At 40.2% G+C, this 18639-nt stretch overlaps 2 protein-coding genes across 2 annotated transcripts in view; one reads left to right on the top strand and one right to left on the bottom strand.

Annotated features, from left to right (window-relative positions):
- The window catches only part of ryr1a (ryanodine receptor 1a (skeletal)), a gene marked incomplete at its 3' end in the record, with an annotated part of 53425 nt that extends 39612 nt beyond the window's left edge, over positions 1–13813 (bottom strand). Inside the window, exons 1-31 of the mRNA XM_010797268.1 lie at positions 13766–13813; positions 9895–10014; positions 9712–9810; positions 8768–8842; positions 8602–8680; positions 8407–8519; positions 8221–8320; positions 8038–8134; positions 7522–7596; positions 7278–7434; positions 7022–7186; positions 6760–6881; positions 6475–6661; positions 5870–6005; positions 5628–5723; positions 5129–5247; positions 4862–4995; positions 4517–4758; positions 4208–4400; positions 3896–4112; positions 3544–3648; positions 3353–3456; positions 3186–3269; positions 2901–3060; positions 2620–2767; positions 2322–2521; positions 2063–2237; positions 1755–1963; positions 1296–1654; positions 1056–1185; positions 654–814 (exon numbers count right to left, since the gene is read on the bottom strand). Of these exons, the coding sequence (XP_010795570.1) occupies positions 654–814; positions 1056–1185; positions 1296–1654; positions 1755–1963; positions 2063–2237; positions 2322–2521; positions 2620–2767; positions 2901–3060; positions 3186–3269; positions 3353–3456; positions 3544–3648; positions 3896–4112; positions 4208–4400; positions 4517–4758; positions 4862–4995; positions 5129–5247; positions 5628–5723; positions 5870–6005; positions 6475–6661; positions 6760–6881; positions 7022–7186; positions 7278–7434; positions 7522–7596; positions 8038–8134; positions 8221–8320; positions 8407–8519; positions 8602–8680; positions 8768–8842; positions 9712–9810; positions 9895–10014; positions 13766–13813 (4409 nt within the window). The remainder of the gene's footprint in view (positions 1–653; positions 815–1055; positions 1186–1295; positions 1655–1754; positions 1964–2062; positions 2238–2321; positions 2522–2619; positions 2768–2900; positions 3061–3185; positions 3270–3352; positions 3457–3543; positions 3649–3895; positions 4113–4207; positions 4401–4516; positions 4759–4861; positions 4996–5128; positions 5248–5627; positions 5724–5869; positions 6006–6474; positions 6662–6759; positions 6882–7021; positions 7187–7277; positions 7435–7521; positions 7597–8037; positions 8135–8220; positions 8321–8406; positions 8520–8601; positions 8681–8767; positions 8843–9711; positions 9811–9894; positions 10015–13765) is intronic.
- A 1102-nt stretch (positions 13814–14915) lies between these two features.
- The window catches only part of nfrkb (nuclear factor related to kappaB binding protein), a 17428-nt gene continuing 13704 nt past the window's right edge, over positions 14916–18639 (top strand). The window contains exons 1-15 of the mRNA XM_010797269.1: positions 14916–14991; positions 15360–15510; positions 15617–15818; positions 15914–16041; positions 16116–16287; positions 16399–16503; positions 16582–16655; positions 16733–16814; positions 16903–17098; positions 17195–17306; positions 17392–17518; positions 17939–18016; positions 18100–18176; positions 18264–18310; positions 18576–18636. Coding sequence (XP_010795571.1) covers positions 15385–15510; positions 15617–15818; positions 15914–16041; positions 16116–16287; positions 16399–16503; positions 16582–16655; positions 16733–16814; positions 16903–17098; positions 17195–17306; positions 17392–17518; positions 17939–18016; positions 18100–18176; positions 18264–18310; positions 18576–18636 — 1587 coding nt within the window. The 5' untranslated portion in view covers positions 14916–14991; positions 15360–15384. The remainder of the gene's footprint in view (positions 14992–15359; positions 15511–15616; positions 15819–15913; positions 16042–16115; positions 16288–16398; positions 16504–16581; positions 16656–16732; positions 16815–16902; positions 17099–17194; positions 17307–17391; positions 17519–17938; positions 18017–18099; positions 18177–18263; positions 18311–18575; positions 18637–18639) is intronic.

An 18639-nucleotide genomic window follows, 5' to 3' on the forward strand; every position in this document is an offset into this window, starting at 1 on the left:
TGTTGAGGTCTACTAAAATAGATTTATATTCTGCAATGTTCCAAACTCACATTGGTTTCTCATACAGCATCTCTGTATAGTATGTGTATTCATTCTCTGTCCTAAACGGCTTGTTGGAGCTCCTGCCCCCCCCCCCTCGTGAGCCCAGTGGCCGTCTGCGAGACAGCGAGACACAGCGAAATCCAGCCCGAAACCAGCCCGAGCACACACACACACACACCCGCAGCCTGGCTGTGAGTCTGTGTGTGTGCTCACACAAACAGTCTCACAGCCTCGCCGCGTCCCGCTGTCTCAGGCTGAGAAATCCGCGGAGCTGCAGCTGAGGAAAGATGGACCAATCCGCGGACTTGACGTAACGGCTCCGCGGACGTAACGTAACGGCTCCGCGGATTGGTCCATTTGGGTATGGTTGCGTCACCATACCCAGGAAGAAAAAAATGGAAAATGAAAAATCTCCAACGAGGCATTCTGGGGCAGCACAGACAGGTATTTTCTGTGTTAGAGTTTTACTCGCTACAGGGTGTACTTTGAGGGTTTGTGACTACATGCAGAAAAAGCTACATAACACACAAGGGGACGGGTAATAACTGGAAAAGCATGACATGGGACCTTTAAATACAAATAAAAACACTGCCTAGAAAAAGGTTTGATACCTGTCATGAATGTTTCCTTTATCGTCGCCCACAGTGACCGTCACATTTCTCACATGGCTGATGTCAAAATGTTGGTCGTACTGGTGATAGTCTGGCGTGATCCAGCCCACCCACACTCCACTGGGCTCCTGCCCCGCAAACACTCGCACAGAATAATAGTACTAGTAAAGGGAAGAAAGAGGTGGGTGGGAAATACACACAAGTACAGTTTCAGGTCAAGATGGCGTAATAACAGTACAGCCAGAAGTTTATTAGACAAAATACTGCAATGAAGGCAACATTGTTTATTTCTTTTGTTTATTATTCTACCTATAGATGACAGTACAAGCGGAACGAGCAGAACGTGAATGGATGTTATATTTGTGAATATGATAATCATTTAAATGTAAGCTCTTGACATACTGTAGTGGTGTTGAGGATGATGTCGACGTCATCCCTGTCATCTGGCACCACATCTTCCATTAAGCGAGGCATTGCAGGAACAATAGGTGGAGGATTGATCAATGCAGCCTTCTTGGCCTTGAATAGGAATCTGTAAATAACAGCAGCAATCACTCACTATGTGTACAAAATAAATGTAAACTAAGTATACCAGCCATACATGTACCCTTCTCAAGTCACTCTACATTGATTTGTACAAACCCTTTCTTCTTGCTTTTCTCCGTTGAGGAATCCTTCTCATTTTCTCCATTTTTGATGGCAGGGGTCTCTTTCGGCACGGACGATTCTTTCTTCTCCTCTTCCTGCTCTTTGCGAGAAGCTGACTTCTTGAGTATTTCAAAGTCAGAGTCTGGGTCCACCTCTAACACATCGTCCTCAGGTATGGTAAGTGCACGTGTAAGAAGTGTGGTTCCCGCTGGGACTTTAAAAGTCTCATGAAAATCAACTGGCATGCTGAGTCTGAAGAAAAGCAGATCTGTGTTTGCGTTCTGAGACCCGTGTGTCTTGTGGGTCACTTTGATACAAGGGGCAGATTCCACAGTCCCATCAACACGCGACACCTAGAGCATAAATGAAAGGGAGGTAGGCTGTGATAGGCTTGTTCATAATGATAACAAACCATTCATGTATTCAAACATTACAAGAAGTAAGGCACAGTACCTCTATGTGAGGGTGATCAGTAGGTGCATTGATGTACTGGGGAAGGCTTTTGCTGAACCACATAGTAATGTCTCTTTTCATGTTGATAGCAAAGGGTTCGAATCCCTCCTGCAGCCCACAGATCGTAAAAAAACGAAGACTGCTGACGTTCTGACCCAAGTTGATCCGGCCGACCTGGGACAGGCCCAGACTGCACACAGGTATGAAGCCTAGGGATGATTGAAACATAAATGATCATTAGCATCAGAAATACACAGGTGCTAATATCCATAGTCGCTACCTGAGATGATCTGTTCTGTGTTACTCACCCTCTCCTATCTCTATATCCTTAAAGGCCATCTCGGAGCCTGAGTCACTGATCAACATTTCTCCGTTGAGTGTGAACATGATGTTCATCTCTGTGAGGTCGATCATACAGCCCACCACATCACCAGATAGCCACTGACGACCAAATGGCTCGTTTCCCACATGCCAACGTTGGGCCTGAATTTGAAACATGTACGTTTAGTACAACAGGGGCTTTTGAATGTTTTACAATGATGTAACTACTGTAGGTCTTGTTCCCACCTTGAAGCCATTGAAGACATACGCAAACTCATCTGCACCGAGTTCAGTGTCTGCGCGAACATTAGGCCTGGCCCAGCCCACTCGCATCTCCCCGACTGTCACCGCCTCAAACTCAAAGTACCACTTCCCCTGAGTGACAGCATAAGACTTCTCTGCTCTGAACACTCTGACCTTATCGCCAGACTCTGGTCCATGCCCGCCTGCATTAACACAAACAAAGGAACAAACACTTAGAAGAGCATGTAGTAATGATAATGATACTAGGACAGATACATTTTAGACAGCAGGGCAAACTTACTGCTCTCCTGATCAGGTGGCTCTATGTTGTAGCCATATCCGATGAGAGTGCGAACAGCTGCAGAAACTGTGTCTCTGTTGGTCTTTTTAGTCTTTTCATCCAATAGGTTGTAAGGAACCAGGCGGGGATTACGCTTGTTCATTATATCCTGTACAAAAAAACAAGATCAAACATGTAACAAGGGCAATAAAGATTTGTGCAAATTAACTTTGTACAATATGTAACCAGCATATTATCTACAAATACTTATAGGGACGTCTCTATAAAAAGAATGGCTGTACCTGAACGATACTGTATGTCCAACCCTGGCGAACCCGGTCTCTTGCCCACACATTGTGTCCATTTTCTGCCAGTCTCTCCACCAGAGTGTTCTGATTAGGCGTTAGCTTGACATAGGTGAGGTCCAGAGGCGCTGGCTTGTATCCACTGCTCTGCATGTAACTAACAAACAATGCTTTGTGATCAGAATGTGTCCTAGAGAGCCTTTACAGGGCCATTAACAGTACATAATAGAAGAGAAGCAATGCTAGAAGTGCACCACAATAAAAAAATGCCTTGCAGCTCACGTTTTGGGGAGCTTGTTCCTTTTCAGATTCTCTTCGGCTTTCTCATCTCCCATTCCTACATGACAGCCCAGTGCCAGCAGAGTCCTATGAAATGAATCACACTGAGAGTTAGAAATACAAAGAAACCAAAGCAGACGCTGTTAAATAAGCCAATGTCAGTGACTTACTTGAGTGTCTCTCCTGACATTGCTAAATTGTAGTTCTTCTCTGGTTCAGGCAGACTCTGGAAATCTACCAGGCAGGGGTGCAGCTTCTTGTTGTCATCGCGAAACTTGACATTGGTTTTAAAAAGGAGAGTTAAACAATGTTTTTATGGGGAACTTTTAGTATACTGGGAAGGAAAAGAGAAGGAACTCACTGGCCCATAGGTCCACCCCTGTTCAATGCGAGTAACAGCCCATAACTCGTGGCTGTTTTCTGCAAGCTTCTCTCGAATGCGCTCCAAATGGGGAGGAAGTACAATCTGAAAGAATAATACATTCAGAACAGTGCAAATGATATTAACTATAACTAATGGTGTTGATGTATCGTGATTTTAAGGGTGTCCATCTGGCCGGGGACAACAGCTGGAAATTAGCAATGTTGGCTAAAGCTGCCCCATTTACTGTTTTTTGTGACAGTTGATCAATGGGGACTGTCCACAACACTATAAACAAATACTAAACAGTGCAAATGATGATGAGAACTAAATAGTATGGTATAAATTGTACCTGTATAGTGTCCACAGGGCCAGGAGTAAAGGCTGTATGTGAGAGAGACTGAGTCGGACCCAACAGGTTACGGACGCCATCAAAATCGTGCTTGTACTCCTTGATGGGCTCAATGCGCAGACGGTCCCTCGGCAGGACTGCTTCATAGCACGGAGCGTAGCCTGGAGGTGGGAGGAACTTGAAATCCCCATGACGCCCTCCGAGAAGAAATCGCAACCTTGAAATTAGAGCGGGAAAATTGAAATGAGTCTCATAAAGTAACATCTATAATGCACTTATTAAAGGAAAAATAATCTTAATACAATGCCCTACTTAACGCCTGCAGAGAAGCTCACAACGGGGAAGAACAGGCCGTCCAGGTTGAAGTTCTCAAACATGCCCTGTACAGGATACCCATTGATGCGGAAGGAGATACTGGGCACGCTCAGATCCAAACAGCAGCTGACCACGTCTTCTGCGGCCAGGAGGTGCTCATTGGGCGTGGCAACGTGACGCGGAACACGTCCTGTGGACACAGAGGGTAATTAGCACATATTTATTAACAACATGTTTTTCTTCTTGGAAATAAACTGTTCACTTTCTGCAAAACACTACTTTTAATTTATGCCATGTTTACTTTACCTGACCAGAGGTTTAGCCCGTCGAAACCGTAGGAGTACAGGTCATCTCCGACACCGTTGCCCCCCCAGCCTTCGCCCCCACCAGGGTAAGGACTGTAGCCCTCTGTTAGAGCCCAGCCCACCCGCAGGTGGTATGGCTGAGCTGTAAGGAACGGCTCCACATGGTCCACCATCACCTCAAAATACCACTTCTTGTACTGAGTGGATCCTTCACAAGTCCCAAGGAAAATGTTGGGTCTCATGCTGAAGGAGGGGGGACAAAACAATCAGTGCAAAGGTTTTGATGATTGGCTGTAGCGTGGAATGAAGAGCATGATCTGAAGTGTGCTTGAGCTAATGAACCCACCTCGTCACATAGTTGATAATGTTGGTTTGTAGCAGGAAGTCACGACCAGGAAGCAGATTCTCTGTGATGAGGTTCTGATTCGACCTCACAGCGACCCCGTTACACACACACAGAGAGCAGAGCACATCCAAGACCTGGCAGAAAAGGGAGATTGTTTTCAATAAACGAAAATCATTCTGGTGCTGCTTGGTAGCTTCATATTTCAGTGTCTTATCTGAACTGCAATAGATCAGGTTTTCTCAGCAAACAGTGTTTAATGTTCCTGACCTTGTGATTGCGTCCATGCTTATCCAGCAGAGAGATGATTGATTTGATGTGATTTTCCTGGATAATATTCAGCACCTCTGGACTCTCAATCAGAACGCAATACAACACCTCCAGGATTCCTGTCATAAAATGGGACAAATATGTAAACAAACCCTCGTAGTCATGTTTATTTGATATAGTGAAAAACTATATACGATTATGTACGTCTTCAAACAGGACACATCAAGCTTAGAACAAAGAAATGACAACTGTATTCATAAAGAATTGCAAGTTTCAAATAGGTCGTTTTTGTTGCAAGAATAATATTTTAACTTCTGATTACATTTCAAGGTGTTCCTATTATATTGACACCATCTGTATGTTGTTTTTTTTTAATTCAAATGACAGGGCAATACACATGGTTTTCATTTATTTTATTCTTTATCTAATCATTCAAATACGGTTAAGGAATGTACAAATGAGAGAAAAAAAACGTTCACGTTTAAATGTTTCTTAATACCTGAAGATGCCTCCAAACGATCCAGTTTACTGACCAGCCAGTCGAGGTTATCACAGAACAGGGCACAGTTGGCACGATTTCCTCGGATCAAAGAAGCTAGACAAAAGAAGAGGATCAAAAAAAGATTGTTATTACATCTCATTAACAGATAAGGAAGCTGGTCAGATATTGGGAAAAATAATACTCTGGAATAAATCTGGAATCGCAATGAGTGCATGGAACTAATCACCAGATGGGCTTACCTAGTAATTCATAAAGTAAATTCACAATCTCCTTCCACGACTCTGCGGCTTCTTCCCCAGCGTACTCTGAGAAGTGGGCTGCGGTGTTGTAGACGTTGAGCCGATCAACACACTCCAGGACCAGAGTGATCATTCCCTGTTTAAAAAATAAAGAAAAACATGAAGAGAACTCAAATACAAATATTAAACGATCTTGCACTATTCCCTAAGATATTGAAGTGACTGTTATTTTGTATATATTGATTGTTGTGTTTTATCTTAATGTGTGCATATGTGCAAATGTGTCTGTTGATTGTATATATAGAGGATATGTATACATATTTGCATATTTGTATTATTGTATTTTGAATTCGGGATTGTTGGAAACGTTATTTCGATCTCTCTGTCTGTACAAACACACAGAAAATTTGACATTAAAGTTGACTTTGACTTGACTTTGACTAAATATAAATAAATCAACCAAACTTAATTTACACCCAAACTTACCACTTTTATACAAAACTCAAATACAAATATATAAATAAATCAACCAAACTTAATTTACACCCAAACTTGCCACTTTTATACATTTTAATTCATATGTATTCCTCAGTATATGGACTAACCTCCTCCTGGAAGAGGTTCTGTCTGTTCTTGAGGGAACGCAGCTTGAACTGTTTGTCCTCATGCTCCAGCTCCTCCTCGGGGGGGCGGAAGTAGAAAATGAGGTCCTGCAGGGAGAGCACCACCGTGTCCATAGGCAGAGATCCGGAGCTGGAAGACTTGTTTTTCCCACTCAGAGCATCTAGACCTCTGGAGATACGGAAAGAGAACATTGGAATACCACAATAAATATGCTGAAACTCGAAAAAACGGCTTTTAAAGCAAGATTTAAATAAACTGAGTGTTACTTGATGAACTGGTTGAAGAGGCCTGTAGTGCTGAAAATCATTCTGGCAGCTTGGTACTCTTCTATCTGAGATCGAGCCACTGTGAGAGCATCATCCATGTGACCTTCTTTATGGAGTATGGCCTGAGAATTGAACACAGTTGCTATTAAAACACAAGTTCGACAGGAGGAATATATCCTCAATAAGCTGAGTGCCTCGCTGGTTGCCTTTTGTGTCATTTCTGTTGGTGAGAGAATTATCTTGTCGTATAATTCTGCTTTACCTTTCTCTTTAGAGGACCCAGACGGGCAGATTTGGCATCGACAGCAGCATATGTGAGCCAGAGGCCAGTTGAGGCATGCTGCACGAAGCACATGGACTCTCCATACTTTATCTCAGGCGTGCCCATGCCTTCCACATCTCGCTTCTTGATCGCTTCGATTTTTTCCTGTAGTTAAAATAAAACATATGTTTGATTCATCAAGGCAGGAAAGACCGTTTTGAGATTTCTGAGGCCAGTGACTTTGCATGACAATCACCTTTGAAATTCTGAAGCAGAAGGCTGACAACTTAGAATTAGCTTTTTCCGGGTCCACCAACAGCAGTCCTTTCTCTTCATCCAGACAAAGATATCTTCCTGTTGTTATGTGACGTATCCGGAAAAACTGGCCCCATTTAATGTGACCTCCGCTCCAACTACCAACAGAAATAAATACATTTAATGTCAATACAAGTGAATGATTGTAATACACATATAAAAATGCACTGTATTAAGATACTCACGCGATACGAAGTGGCTCAAGTCTCCATAAGGAACGAGCATGGCTGCATACAGCCCCTCCTTCATAATAAGCAGCTCTGAAATTGATGACATACAACGGGTATTAGTTCATTTAAGGTTTAAAAACTCCTCCAGACACCTGAAACTGTCTTCAGAGTGGTAGCACATTAAAATAAACACAACAGAAAATGCAGTTTGCAAGCACAAACCAATATGGGAACTCCTTGCTGTTGAGAAACATTCTAAATAAATGTTGCCAAAAAAATCTGGCTTTCTTAATAACGGAAAACATTGCCATATGGCTGTTCGACATCCAAACTAGGGTCAAAGAGACAGTCAAGACAGTTCGTAGGACTTTAACACCAAATACACAACTTTTTCATAATGTAGAGAAAGTACTGAAACACGTATGGTATGCTTCTGAAAATGGCTGAGAACAACATTAAGAACAAACCAAAAACAAACACATTTGGGGTAGTAAATGATCACATTTTGGAGTAATGAATTACACTGGTCACCTGCGTTGGTCGTCCCCTTGGTCAGCCCCTGGGATTGCCAAACACTCGTCCATGTGCCCATGGAACAGCCTGAGCACATACCCTCCAGTCAGAAAACCTAGAGGAAAGGAGTCATACAGGTTAGAAAGAGTGGATAGTGTTCTGGAAAAATTATTATTTTCTTTTAGCAAAAAAAGTACAGACCTTCAGCTAGCTCACATCCAGACATCACAGGAGTCATGGTCCACAGCGTTTGCATGAAAGAGGCATCTACCATCAAGTCACCACTGGCGTAGGACAGATGCTGAAAAAAGGGCAGGAGTTCATATCGGTAGGATTTATTGAGAGCATGCTATTAGTTACACTGCAGGTAAATAAAATCATGGTTACCAGGTATCGCTCTGAGGAAACACTGACAAGAATGAGGTCATCTCCCACCCTGACCTTCTCTCCTTCAGACCTCTGCTTGGAGGCTGGATGGATAGTCCACCAGCAGGCCTCCCCTGTGACAGACAAAAAGATTTAGAACACTGAAATATAAAAACACTGTGTTTGTGGGAGGCAACGGACGGTGAATATAGACACCTGTGGAGTCTTCCTGCAGGCCAACATCAAAAGCCAACTTGTCTGTCAGTGAGCGGGAAGTAGTCAAACAGCACAGGTACTGCAAGATAAACAGAGAGAGAAAAACTTAAGAGGAGGACTCAAAACGAGCAGCAGTAGTTACAGACTCGATTGTAAATGTGCTTACCATGCTGGAGTGAGTGTGCTTCAGGAGGATGGCATGTCCGTACAGGAGGGTGCGGTGACCCCCACCTTGTGAAGACTGGGAAAAGAAGGAAATAGATTCAGAGACAGAAAGAGGTTATTGTATTAAAAGTTAGCCCGTTGACACAACTTTGCCTTGTTAATATCAAAATGACCATAGGGTTTACAGAGCCAGTAACAAGGAATACAAAAATACAGCCATATCTTACAATTGTAAAAACCAAGCGAAGTACAACTTACTGGAAATATACTAAATCATCTGAGAACAGCTGAGGCAAATGGGTGAAACAACAGCTACATTGCACGATAACACTGTATATATAACTTTAACACTAATGGGGTTGTGAAAGGTAGCTGTAACACATTTATGACATGAACGTTCAGTGACAGACAGCAAAGGAGAACTTACCCATTTGTCCAAATCCACAGCCTAACGTTGGCAGGTGGGAGAGTGAAGCAGCATGTGTTGGCAAATCAAAAAAGAAAGAAGGTAAGTTTCCGATTTTGAATGAACAATAAATGTCATTTGTTTATTATATCATGGGTTCATCCAACGGAAAGGGACATTTTTGACGGACCAATCATAATCGAGCAAAGCTATAGCTGTGTATTCATTGCAAAAAACTGCTTAAAAAATGATTTTTACAAATGTTTTACTTGTGCTCTGACAGACATAAAAAAAAACAAATCAATATTCTTAATAAAATGAAAAAAAACAATCTTCTTTATTTTAACATCAAGTTCCACATCTCTCATGTTTGAGCACAGTTAGAAAGTTTGGGGAAAAGGTGAGTGGATCAATGATAAATAAATATTAATTAAATTATACCGTTGATCATTAAATCAATCCATTGAACCTTATCGTTGTAACCAAACTGTTATAATTCAGCCCAAGTTGCCAATAGACTGTATACATAATGATCTTGCCTCATCCACTGAAGAGTTGGACAGCATCTCCTGCAACGCTCGCACAGACAGGGACTGCTCCAATATGAAGCAGCAGATAGCAAGGTCTGGAGGCACATTCTGAAACAGAGGAAAGCAGGTTAGATTAAAAAGATCAGACATTAAGAAATAACATTAAAGACATAATGAACAGTGTTTCACTACCTGAGCGTTTGAGGTGGTCTCCAGGAAACACAGACGATTACTGAAGCCTTCACAAGACAGGCACAGCTTGATCTGTTCCTTCAGAATAGACGCAGTGCACTGAAGCACCACCTGATCATCCTACAACAACGAGCAAGTCCACAGTTAAGGAAGAGTTTTTTACAAGGGGATTCTTTTCAGGAAAACATTGGGATTGAGCAAGAGATATGAAATGGGACCCAACAAAGGTCCCAAGTCAGAGCTGTCTCAGGTAGACCTATCATTTTGGATTTTAGATAACTGTCATGCAAAAGAAACATTTAATAAAAAAAAAACGTTGAATTGTTGAACTGTGAAACTTATTGTAAGAATATTTGCTATACAAACTCTGATTGTGCATATTTTGATTTTAAAAAGGAGAACGGCATATCTTCTAATGCAACACAACTTTAGTTTTAAAGAAATACAATTTATCACATTATCAAGAATTTGACACAAGAGAATTACAAATATAGATATATATTAGAGCAAGACATTGCCTTGGGACAACGAGAGTTAACATATATAAAAAATGAGAGATGTGATGTTATGGCTCTTTCAGTCGTTAACATTACCCACAATGCAAATCGATTAAAGTGCCATTACACATTTATCAGGCTTTGTATGGCTCCCTCACAAACTTATTTTTCACATAATCGGCGCTAAAGACTCCAGAACTTTTTAACGGACTTGGAGTTGTAAAATCTATAAAGTTCCCCTTTAATGCATTCTGCAAATCTTATAATACATTATAGCTCTTACATTTCATGGGTTCTCATATTAAACTTGCCATTCATGACTGTGATTGGTCGAATCGTTGTGACGCAAATTGTACTATATTTGTGAGGGCTGACATTACAAGTGAAACTTATTTAGAGGTGTCAACGTGCCAAGGAAGCAGTTAACAAAGGAACACAGACAGTGTATATGTCTGACTGTGTCTTACAAGTGTCTGGTTTTGGTCAGCAAAAACCTTACTGACGACAATATATAAAAACAAACTTGGGAAAATACACAAAGTAAAATAAACTGCAGAAACAGCAGTTTTTCCTGACACACTGTTCACTTGTTTTGTCTTACTAATGGAGTCCTCTGTTCCTGTCAGCCAGCTCTAATCTCCCCGCCTCTCTTGCTCCAAAACACAAGCCACTCCCCCTTTGATCTCTATTTCAGGCCGCTGCACCTGCTGTCCACACGACCCCTTCTGGAAAGCAACAGATATTTAGGATTTGACGGCCAGGGGGGAAAAAAGGCCCACATTGGAACGTTTGGATGCTTCAATTAGTCAGCTAGCTCAGGAAAGGAATATTTCAAATTCACCTCAGGTCAAACCTTTTCAAAAAATTAAACCTTTTTCGCCAAATGCTTCTGGTTATTTGAGCGCTAAATGAAGGTTTAATTACTAGTACTTTGTGCCTTATTGTAGTTTTTTAAAACACCTATAAGAGAATTTGTATTGTGCATAAATGAACCTTGCCTAGTTTGCAGAGTTGTTATGGACTGCTCAAATATCTGACAATTAACTGTCTATCGCACACATTATTGTGAAGTCAATAGTTTGTTAATAATGTACAACAGGCATTATACTGATTTAATAAATGCATCTGAAAATGTTGCTACTTTGAAGACTAATTCTGCAAAATATTAGAAACCCACAGACACATTGACACTTCTACCATAGCCTATTACCGAAGTAAATATCATGTTTCTGACACGCTCGGTTCCTAAGTTACTGTGCGGACAGGAATGTGTGTACAGACAGAAAGACTGACATACTCCCAGGCAGACAGACGGACTGACAGATGGGCTGAGAGACAGATGCAACATGACAGCATGGGGCTGGCAGCTGTGTGTTCACATAAAATTCTAACGTGTTGTTTCTAAACGTTTTGGTTTGCCAGAAGTTGTTGTTTGTCATTTAAAAAACGACCAGAGAAATCTACTAAAATGTCAGCATAGCATGTGATAACAACCCTTTCTAGCTCTACTTTAGTAGTTAAGCTCCTGCATGGACTGACGTTAGCAGGTGATGCAGTGGGCCGGGCTTCGAACCTGTTAATCCTCACACGGTAAATATAGAACTCTGGGTTGAGGGTGAACAGCTACAGACTGACAGTAACCTAATGACACATTGTTAACATATTTTACTTTAGTGCTGTGTTACAAGCCATGAGACCATGCCAACTGCAAACATGATTTTCAGTTACGTTACTTCTGTTTGAATATGTAATAGTCATTTATTTAAAAGTGTCCAATTAAAAATATTATATAAAGTCAATGCAAACACAGACTGTCGTCACACTTCAAGATACACAACTTATGATCAAGTGGCTACAAGGGTCTGAGTTTCAAGTGATGGTTATAATGCAGATAGATAATGAGTACCTGGCTTACACTAACCGACGGGCTAGAGTTACCAGGCTTTAGAGAAACTCAAGTGACACTATGTGGGACATCGACAATAGCTGAGTATCAACGCTGACTTTACAAATAGAGCGTGTTACATTTGGAAGACTGCTTGCAAGGCCACAATGCCCTTCTGTAGACTTTGGCGCAGAGATCTAAACTGGAAGTCTGATAGCTGAGCGGTGAGTAATGCAGCAAAAATAAACACATTTAACCGTAGTGTCAAATCAATTAAGCGAAACATGTAAAACTTTGAGGTAACATTTCTAAATGAATAAATCCCTAAGCAAGATATTACTATCATAACATATATGTTAACTGCCTTGGAAAAAGAGCTAGCTATTTGTATTGTTTTAAAAAAAAACAGCAGAGATAAGGAAACTGCAACCATCTGTGCCGCACATTATTTTAGAACAACAAAGTAAAATCGAACTCCATGATGTTTGGGCAAATTAATCCTTACGAAACCATAAATTAAACAACTTAGGTTTGATACAGCACAATCCATCGTATGGCATTTTGTCTTTAAAAAAGTGAAGGAAATGTAGGCCTACTATAACTTATTAAGACTTGTCCAGATAACAATGAGTATTGATACAAATAAAAAAAAATGGTCCAAAATACTTCAATGTATCCTATTTGTATTCTCTCTAACAGCGGGGGGAAAAAGGAACATGTTTGTAATTTAAAATAACATCTATCTATTTGCCGAAACCTTAAAAAAAACTATTAAGTATATCTATATATATATAGAGAGAGATTTAGATATAGTATATATTATTTGGATGTAGATCTTGAAACTACAAGCCAAGTTGACACATCCACAATCCCATAAAACATTGGCATGGTACATCTGAGCCCAGCAGTTCAACTATTAAGAGTTATTGGTTTCAGCACTTGTCATCTGATAAGTTTGGAATCATACAATTGTTCTTTAGGATTTGTTCAAATTCACCTATCTAGTCCTAACTGCCTCTTCGTTACACAACCTGCTCAAATACATTTGAACTGAACTCTGTCTTTCATTTTAACCACTCAACCAGTTTCTTTAAAAAAAAAAAATCATTATTGTCTTTTAAAGAAAATGTGGTGTTGTCTGTGTCTAACTGTCATAATACTTGAATTTGACTGCATCGAAATGCTTATACATTTTTTACACAGTGTCTTTGTATCAACTGTCACCTGTCACCAGAAGTATTCTTCTTTGAGACAAAACAGTAATATATCAAGAACCCAATGGGATAAAAATAGATGACAATGCTGACAAAACCAGCCACCTGTCCGTGGCAATCTGTGCCATCAGTCTATGTAAGGAAAGTCAACCAACACAGTAAATGCCTTTGCCCTATACAGTGAAGTGACAATTCACTACACAAAAGACTCATTATTTTACATTGTGAATAGGTTTAGTAATACTTTTTGACACAAAGCATATAGCATCACTTACTGTACGCAGGAACTGAATCTCTTCTTCTCCATCTGCACCTTCTGCCATTCTCCCAAGGCATTAAAAGCAAAACCTTGATGAAAAATGTTGTCTCTCAGCTTTAACTCCTGGTGCCTGTTTGCCCACTACTTAAAGCAAGACAATGTTGCCAAATGTTTCTGAAGGGCAGTGGGTCTTGTTTCTCTCTGTGGCTGTGGCATGGGGCAGGGGGATTGACTGTTCATTCCTGTTCATCACAGCATCATAAAGAGGTGGAGCAAGCTGCTGCTGACAAAGCAGAATCAGCAATTCAAATGTTTCTGTCATCATGACCATTGTTTTTGCACTATGTTGTGTCATCTAAATTATTGCATTAAAAAAAGTTATTAACCTGAAGTTAGAACTTTCATTATGATAACAACAACAATTGAAGTAAATATGCGTTTTTTGTGTTTGTTAAAAAGACAGTGTGAACATTTAACCTTAGTTTTCTCATGCTGTATCAATTATTACTAAGTATTGCAGTTGTTTATGCAATATATGCATACAATATACATTGCATTGACAAATAAATTAAAAGGATAATATTATGTTAGCGTATAGTTTATATGTACTGCCCTAAAAATTAAGCCGCTACAAGCCTTTTCATCATAAAATGAATGTGTATAATGCTATTTAAAAATATAACATGTTAAGGCTATGCTAATTAGCTAAGAGTAGTTAGCTTAACGCTAGCTCTTATTAACGTTACATTCTTGTTTACTTTACATCCCTGGGAATTACATCTCACCTATAGGATCAGCTGCCTAAATGGCTATATCCTACACTTTCTGTTGAGAATATAGATAACAGGAAAATAAAATAAAACAATTCGGAGACGTATAGCGACAAAAACAACAGAATATACATCTTAATTGAACAATTACGTGTAGCCTAACGTTAGCCAGGTGACGGTTTTGTCGCATTTAGCTAAAATGTGAGATTGAACATTTGACATTATTATGGTGCTTTTCTGCGGAACACAAATATATGAATAATACAAAGCACGTTGTTATAGAAAAACATATAATTAATATGTCTTTGTATGTATTTTTACAGTTTATAACTTGAATTACCTAGTAACGTTATTCCTGTAGAGGGCAGCAGAGCGACGAACGGCCGGTTGTCAAACATTCTCAGTAGAAGAAGAAAACGGTACGTCGGTAAAACAGTTCCCCCTTTATTTCCAAAACACAGAGCAGTTTCAGGTAAAAGCTAGCAGCATTTTTTAACTATCGGTATCAACTTAGTCAAAAATATGCACATTTGCCAATTCACACATTAATAGTATGTTTGCTTTGGAACAGGAATCAACATGTTATAACTGTCTCTACTGCTAGTCCAGCTGGTAGCCTAACTTGCTAAGTAGCGCTGCGTTAGAGTGGCTAATGTTTTGACATTGGTGAATGCTTTCTAATGTTCAAACCGTTTGTCGCACTGAACTATCAGATTCTACATTGAATGTAATCACAACAACATTTTGCAAGTTGAATGAATTGTATCAAACGGATCGTTCAGAATCCGTCCACAGATGTTGAGATATTTAAAAGTCATATGTCTTTTTCCTGTGTGAAAGACTTTAAGCTTGGTGCAGAGGGAGAATGGATGCCCTCACTCACATGCTTACAGACCCCCTTGATCCAAAAGAAGAAGAAAATGGACAAATCACAGAGGAGTGCATGCTGGGGAACTGTAGATTAAACCTACCAGAGGACCTACTCGAGGACGTGAGTTATCTGTCGCTCAGTGATTTAAATGTTGCTCTTTCCTGCTTTAAATGACTGTTCACAGTCATGCATTCAATATTGTTGTTTAACTTTTTGTTTTTATTAGCCTGACATTTTCTTCTCTGTGCTGAGTGAAAGCACCTGGAGTGAAGTACTGTCAGATTCCCAGAGACAGCACCTTCGTCAGTTTTTGCCAAAGTTTCCAGACAACAATGTTGCAGAACAGGATGAAACCATCGGTGACCTATTCAACAACACAAACTTTCATTTTGGAAATCCCCTCCATCTTGCACAAAGACAGTTCAGAGGTGCTTACCTAGATTCACCCACCAACAAACAACAATATCATGCTGAATACATTTGTGATGCACTTTTTCTGAACATGACTCTTATCTTATCCCAGATGGTTACTTCAATCCTGAAGTGGTCAAGTACCGACAATTGTGTGCCAAGTCCCAGAAGAAGCGACAGTTACACTCCCTTCAGCAGTATTACCACAAATTGTTGAAGCACATCCTCGTCTCCAGAAAGGTATTTTTATAAAAGTTTGAAATACAAGGCACATGGCGTCTCGCAATCAGTCTAATTGTGTTTTCTTGTTTTAGGAGTTGCTTGAGTTTGCAGTTCAAAATGGTCTGGACTTTCCACCAAAAAGAAAGTTGCAGACCAAGACTCATGCTGAAATGCGAGAACCAAGGGTGAGAAGAAGATTGAGCCGCATATTAAAGGAGGTCAAAACTGAGTGCGGAGACAGCAACGCTTCATCTGATGATGACGGTGAGTCTGTTCTTTCATTTGTTTCACTGCCAATAACAATAGCGTTATATTCCTAAAGCCTTTTCTGATAAAAATGTGATGAACACTAATAAGTGTTGCATATGCTTGTAGATATATCATTATGGACTCCAGCACCCCATTCGCCTTCCTCTCCGACGCCCACTGTCTCACTCAGAGTCCTCCCCAGCCTCTCCACCCAAGACATGAAGATTACTGGTCAGTGGTTTCTGCAATATCAAGATGATGTTCCTACAGCAAATAAAAATGATTACAAATATTGAAATGTTTCCACAGAAAAAATAGAACTAGGGGAGAGAGATCTAAAGGCCATGCTGCAAAACCATCGGGATAAGAGGAAGCGACAGCCAGTAAGTGGTGTCAGTAGAAAAAAATCAGAGATACAATTTGTCCTATTTTGTACTTGATTATTTGGTTGTTTACTCAGGATCATCCAGACTTGATGACCTCTGACCTCCACCTTGGGGACATACTTTCAAGAACAAATATCGGTCGGAAGGGGACACTGCGTGAGTAAAACTTTAATAATAAAAAAAAGTCTTGCTTTATTTGCTGTCATGACAAACTCTTTATTATTCTTTGTTTTTTTCCTTGCAGCACTTTTTGATCTGTCACTGCCTAAGAAGAAGATTAAAGATGAGAGAAGAAAGAAGAAAATGAGGACAATAAAAGTGGAATCTGAGGATCCTTGTGAAATTCTCTCACCTTCAGAAAACGCATCAGCTCCACCAGCGAGCATCATCAACTCCCTGCCGGACACGCCGTCCACTCCCCTGGCCAACATCAAAGAGGAGTAAGTCTAGTCCTCTGCTGGCATTAAGAATATTATGAATTGTATATGTCTATATTGTACTGTCATCAAAGACTAATATAAAAAACTTCTTTACAGAATTGTGGAGGAGTGTCCGAGCAGTCCGGCTCCAGTTGAGGAAATAGCTATCAGTTTCTTCAGCTTGTTGGAGAGCATTTTAGCGACAGAAAGCCTTACCAGCACTTCATTGGTATGCACTCAGCACCACAGAGTCTCACTTACATATTATACAATTGACTTCACTTTATAATAACACATACATTGTGATCTCTCAGTTGGAGGAAAAAGTTCAAATGTGGCAGTCCTCTCCAGCCAGTTCCCTCAACGTCTGGTTCTCATCTGTCCCGTGCTGGTCTGACTTGGTGCTTCAAGCCCTGCAGTTCCTTGCAGGAGAGACTAAAGGTAAGGAAGACTTTTGTTTTTGCCGCTGCTTTTAATTGAACTCAATTAGGGATATTGCCAAATATCTGGAACAAACATGCAGGTCCGCTGCAACTCTTACTACTTTTAAATCCAGGCTGAAGACTTTTATTTTTGCTGCTGCTTTTAATTGAACTATTCACATCTTACACTGCACTGTAACTTGTATTCATGTACATGTCTTATTCATGTTTTCTTATCTTTGCTTTTTAATGTTTATAATGTGTTTCTGCTGTACTATTTCTTTAATGTTTTTCATTTTTGTAAAGCACTTTGAACGGCCTTGTGTTGAAAGGTCATATATAAATAAACGTGCCTTGCCTAAGTAGTGATCACTCACACTGACATAGTGATGCCTTTTCTCAACTCCATGTTACTTACATTTGCTATGTTTGTTATCAGATGGCATGATGGCACTCCCCAGTGGCTTTTTTCCATTTGTGGAATTTGCTGATGAATCTCAGCAGTGGAGGTGGATCGGTAAGGAGGGTCAGCTTTTGAAATCCCATATCGATGAATTCCTGATTTTATACTTGAGGGTTAAAGTGGATCATTTGTTTCAGGCCCCACGCACGATACAGAGAAGGATCTCAGCGCACTCTGTCAGCTGTGGCTGGACTCCAAAGATTTAGTCATCAAGGTAGTACCATTGTTATATCAAATCTGTTTGTACTGTGCTATACTACGATGTTAATGTTCACCACTATTTTCTTTTTGTTTTAAACAGACCGAAAATGAAGAAATTATGGAGATGACTTCTCCTACTGCAAGAGTGTAAGATTCAGCGACTTAAAAGCATTGCAAACACAATATACTTGCTGAACAAATTATGAATTAATTGATTGACCATAGCTTTTTTTATGGGTTCCTGGTAGTACTTAGCTTTTTAAAATTCATTTAAGTATGTGTATTTTATCAGCCAAAAAGTAACCATAGCTCTATTTTAAATAAATATTAGAGGTATCTTTAGCATGACATTAACAAAGTAGTTAGAGTTACAATATGTTCTTTGAAGTTAACAGTGTCTCTTCCCAAACAGCTCAACTGACTATGTGCTACGGCCCAGCACTGGGGACGAGAGACAAGTATTTCAAATCCAGGTT

This window comes from Notothenia coriiceps, unplaced genomic scaffold (assembly GCF_000735185.1).
Source record: "Notothenia coriiceps isolate Sejong01 unplaced genomic scaffold, NC01 NC01_scaffold00037650, whole genome shotgun sequence".
Lineage (NCBI taxonomy): Eukaryota > Metazoa > Chordata > Actinopteri > Perciformes > Nototheniidae > Notothenia > Notothenia coriiceps.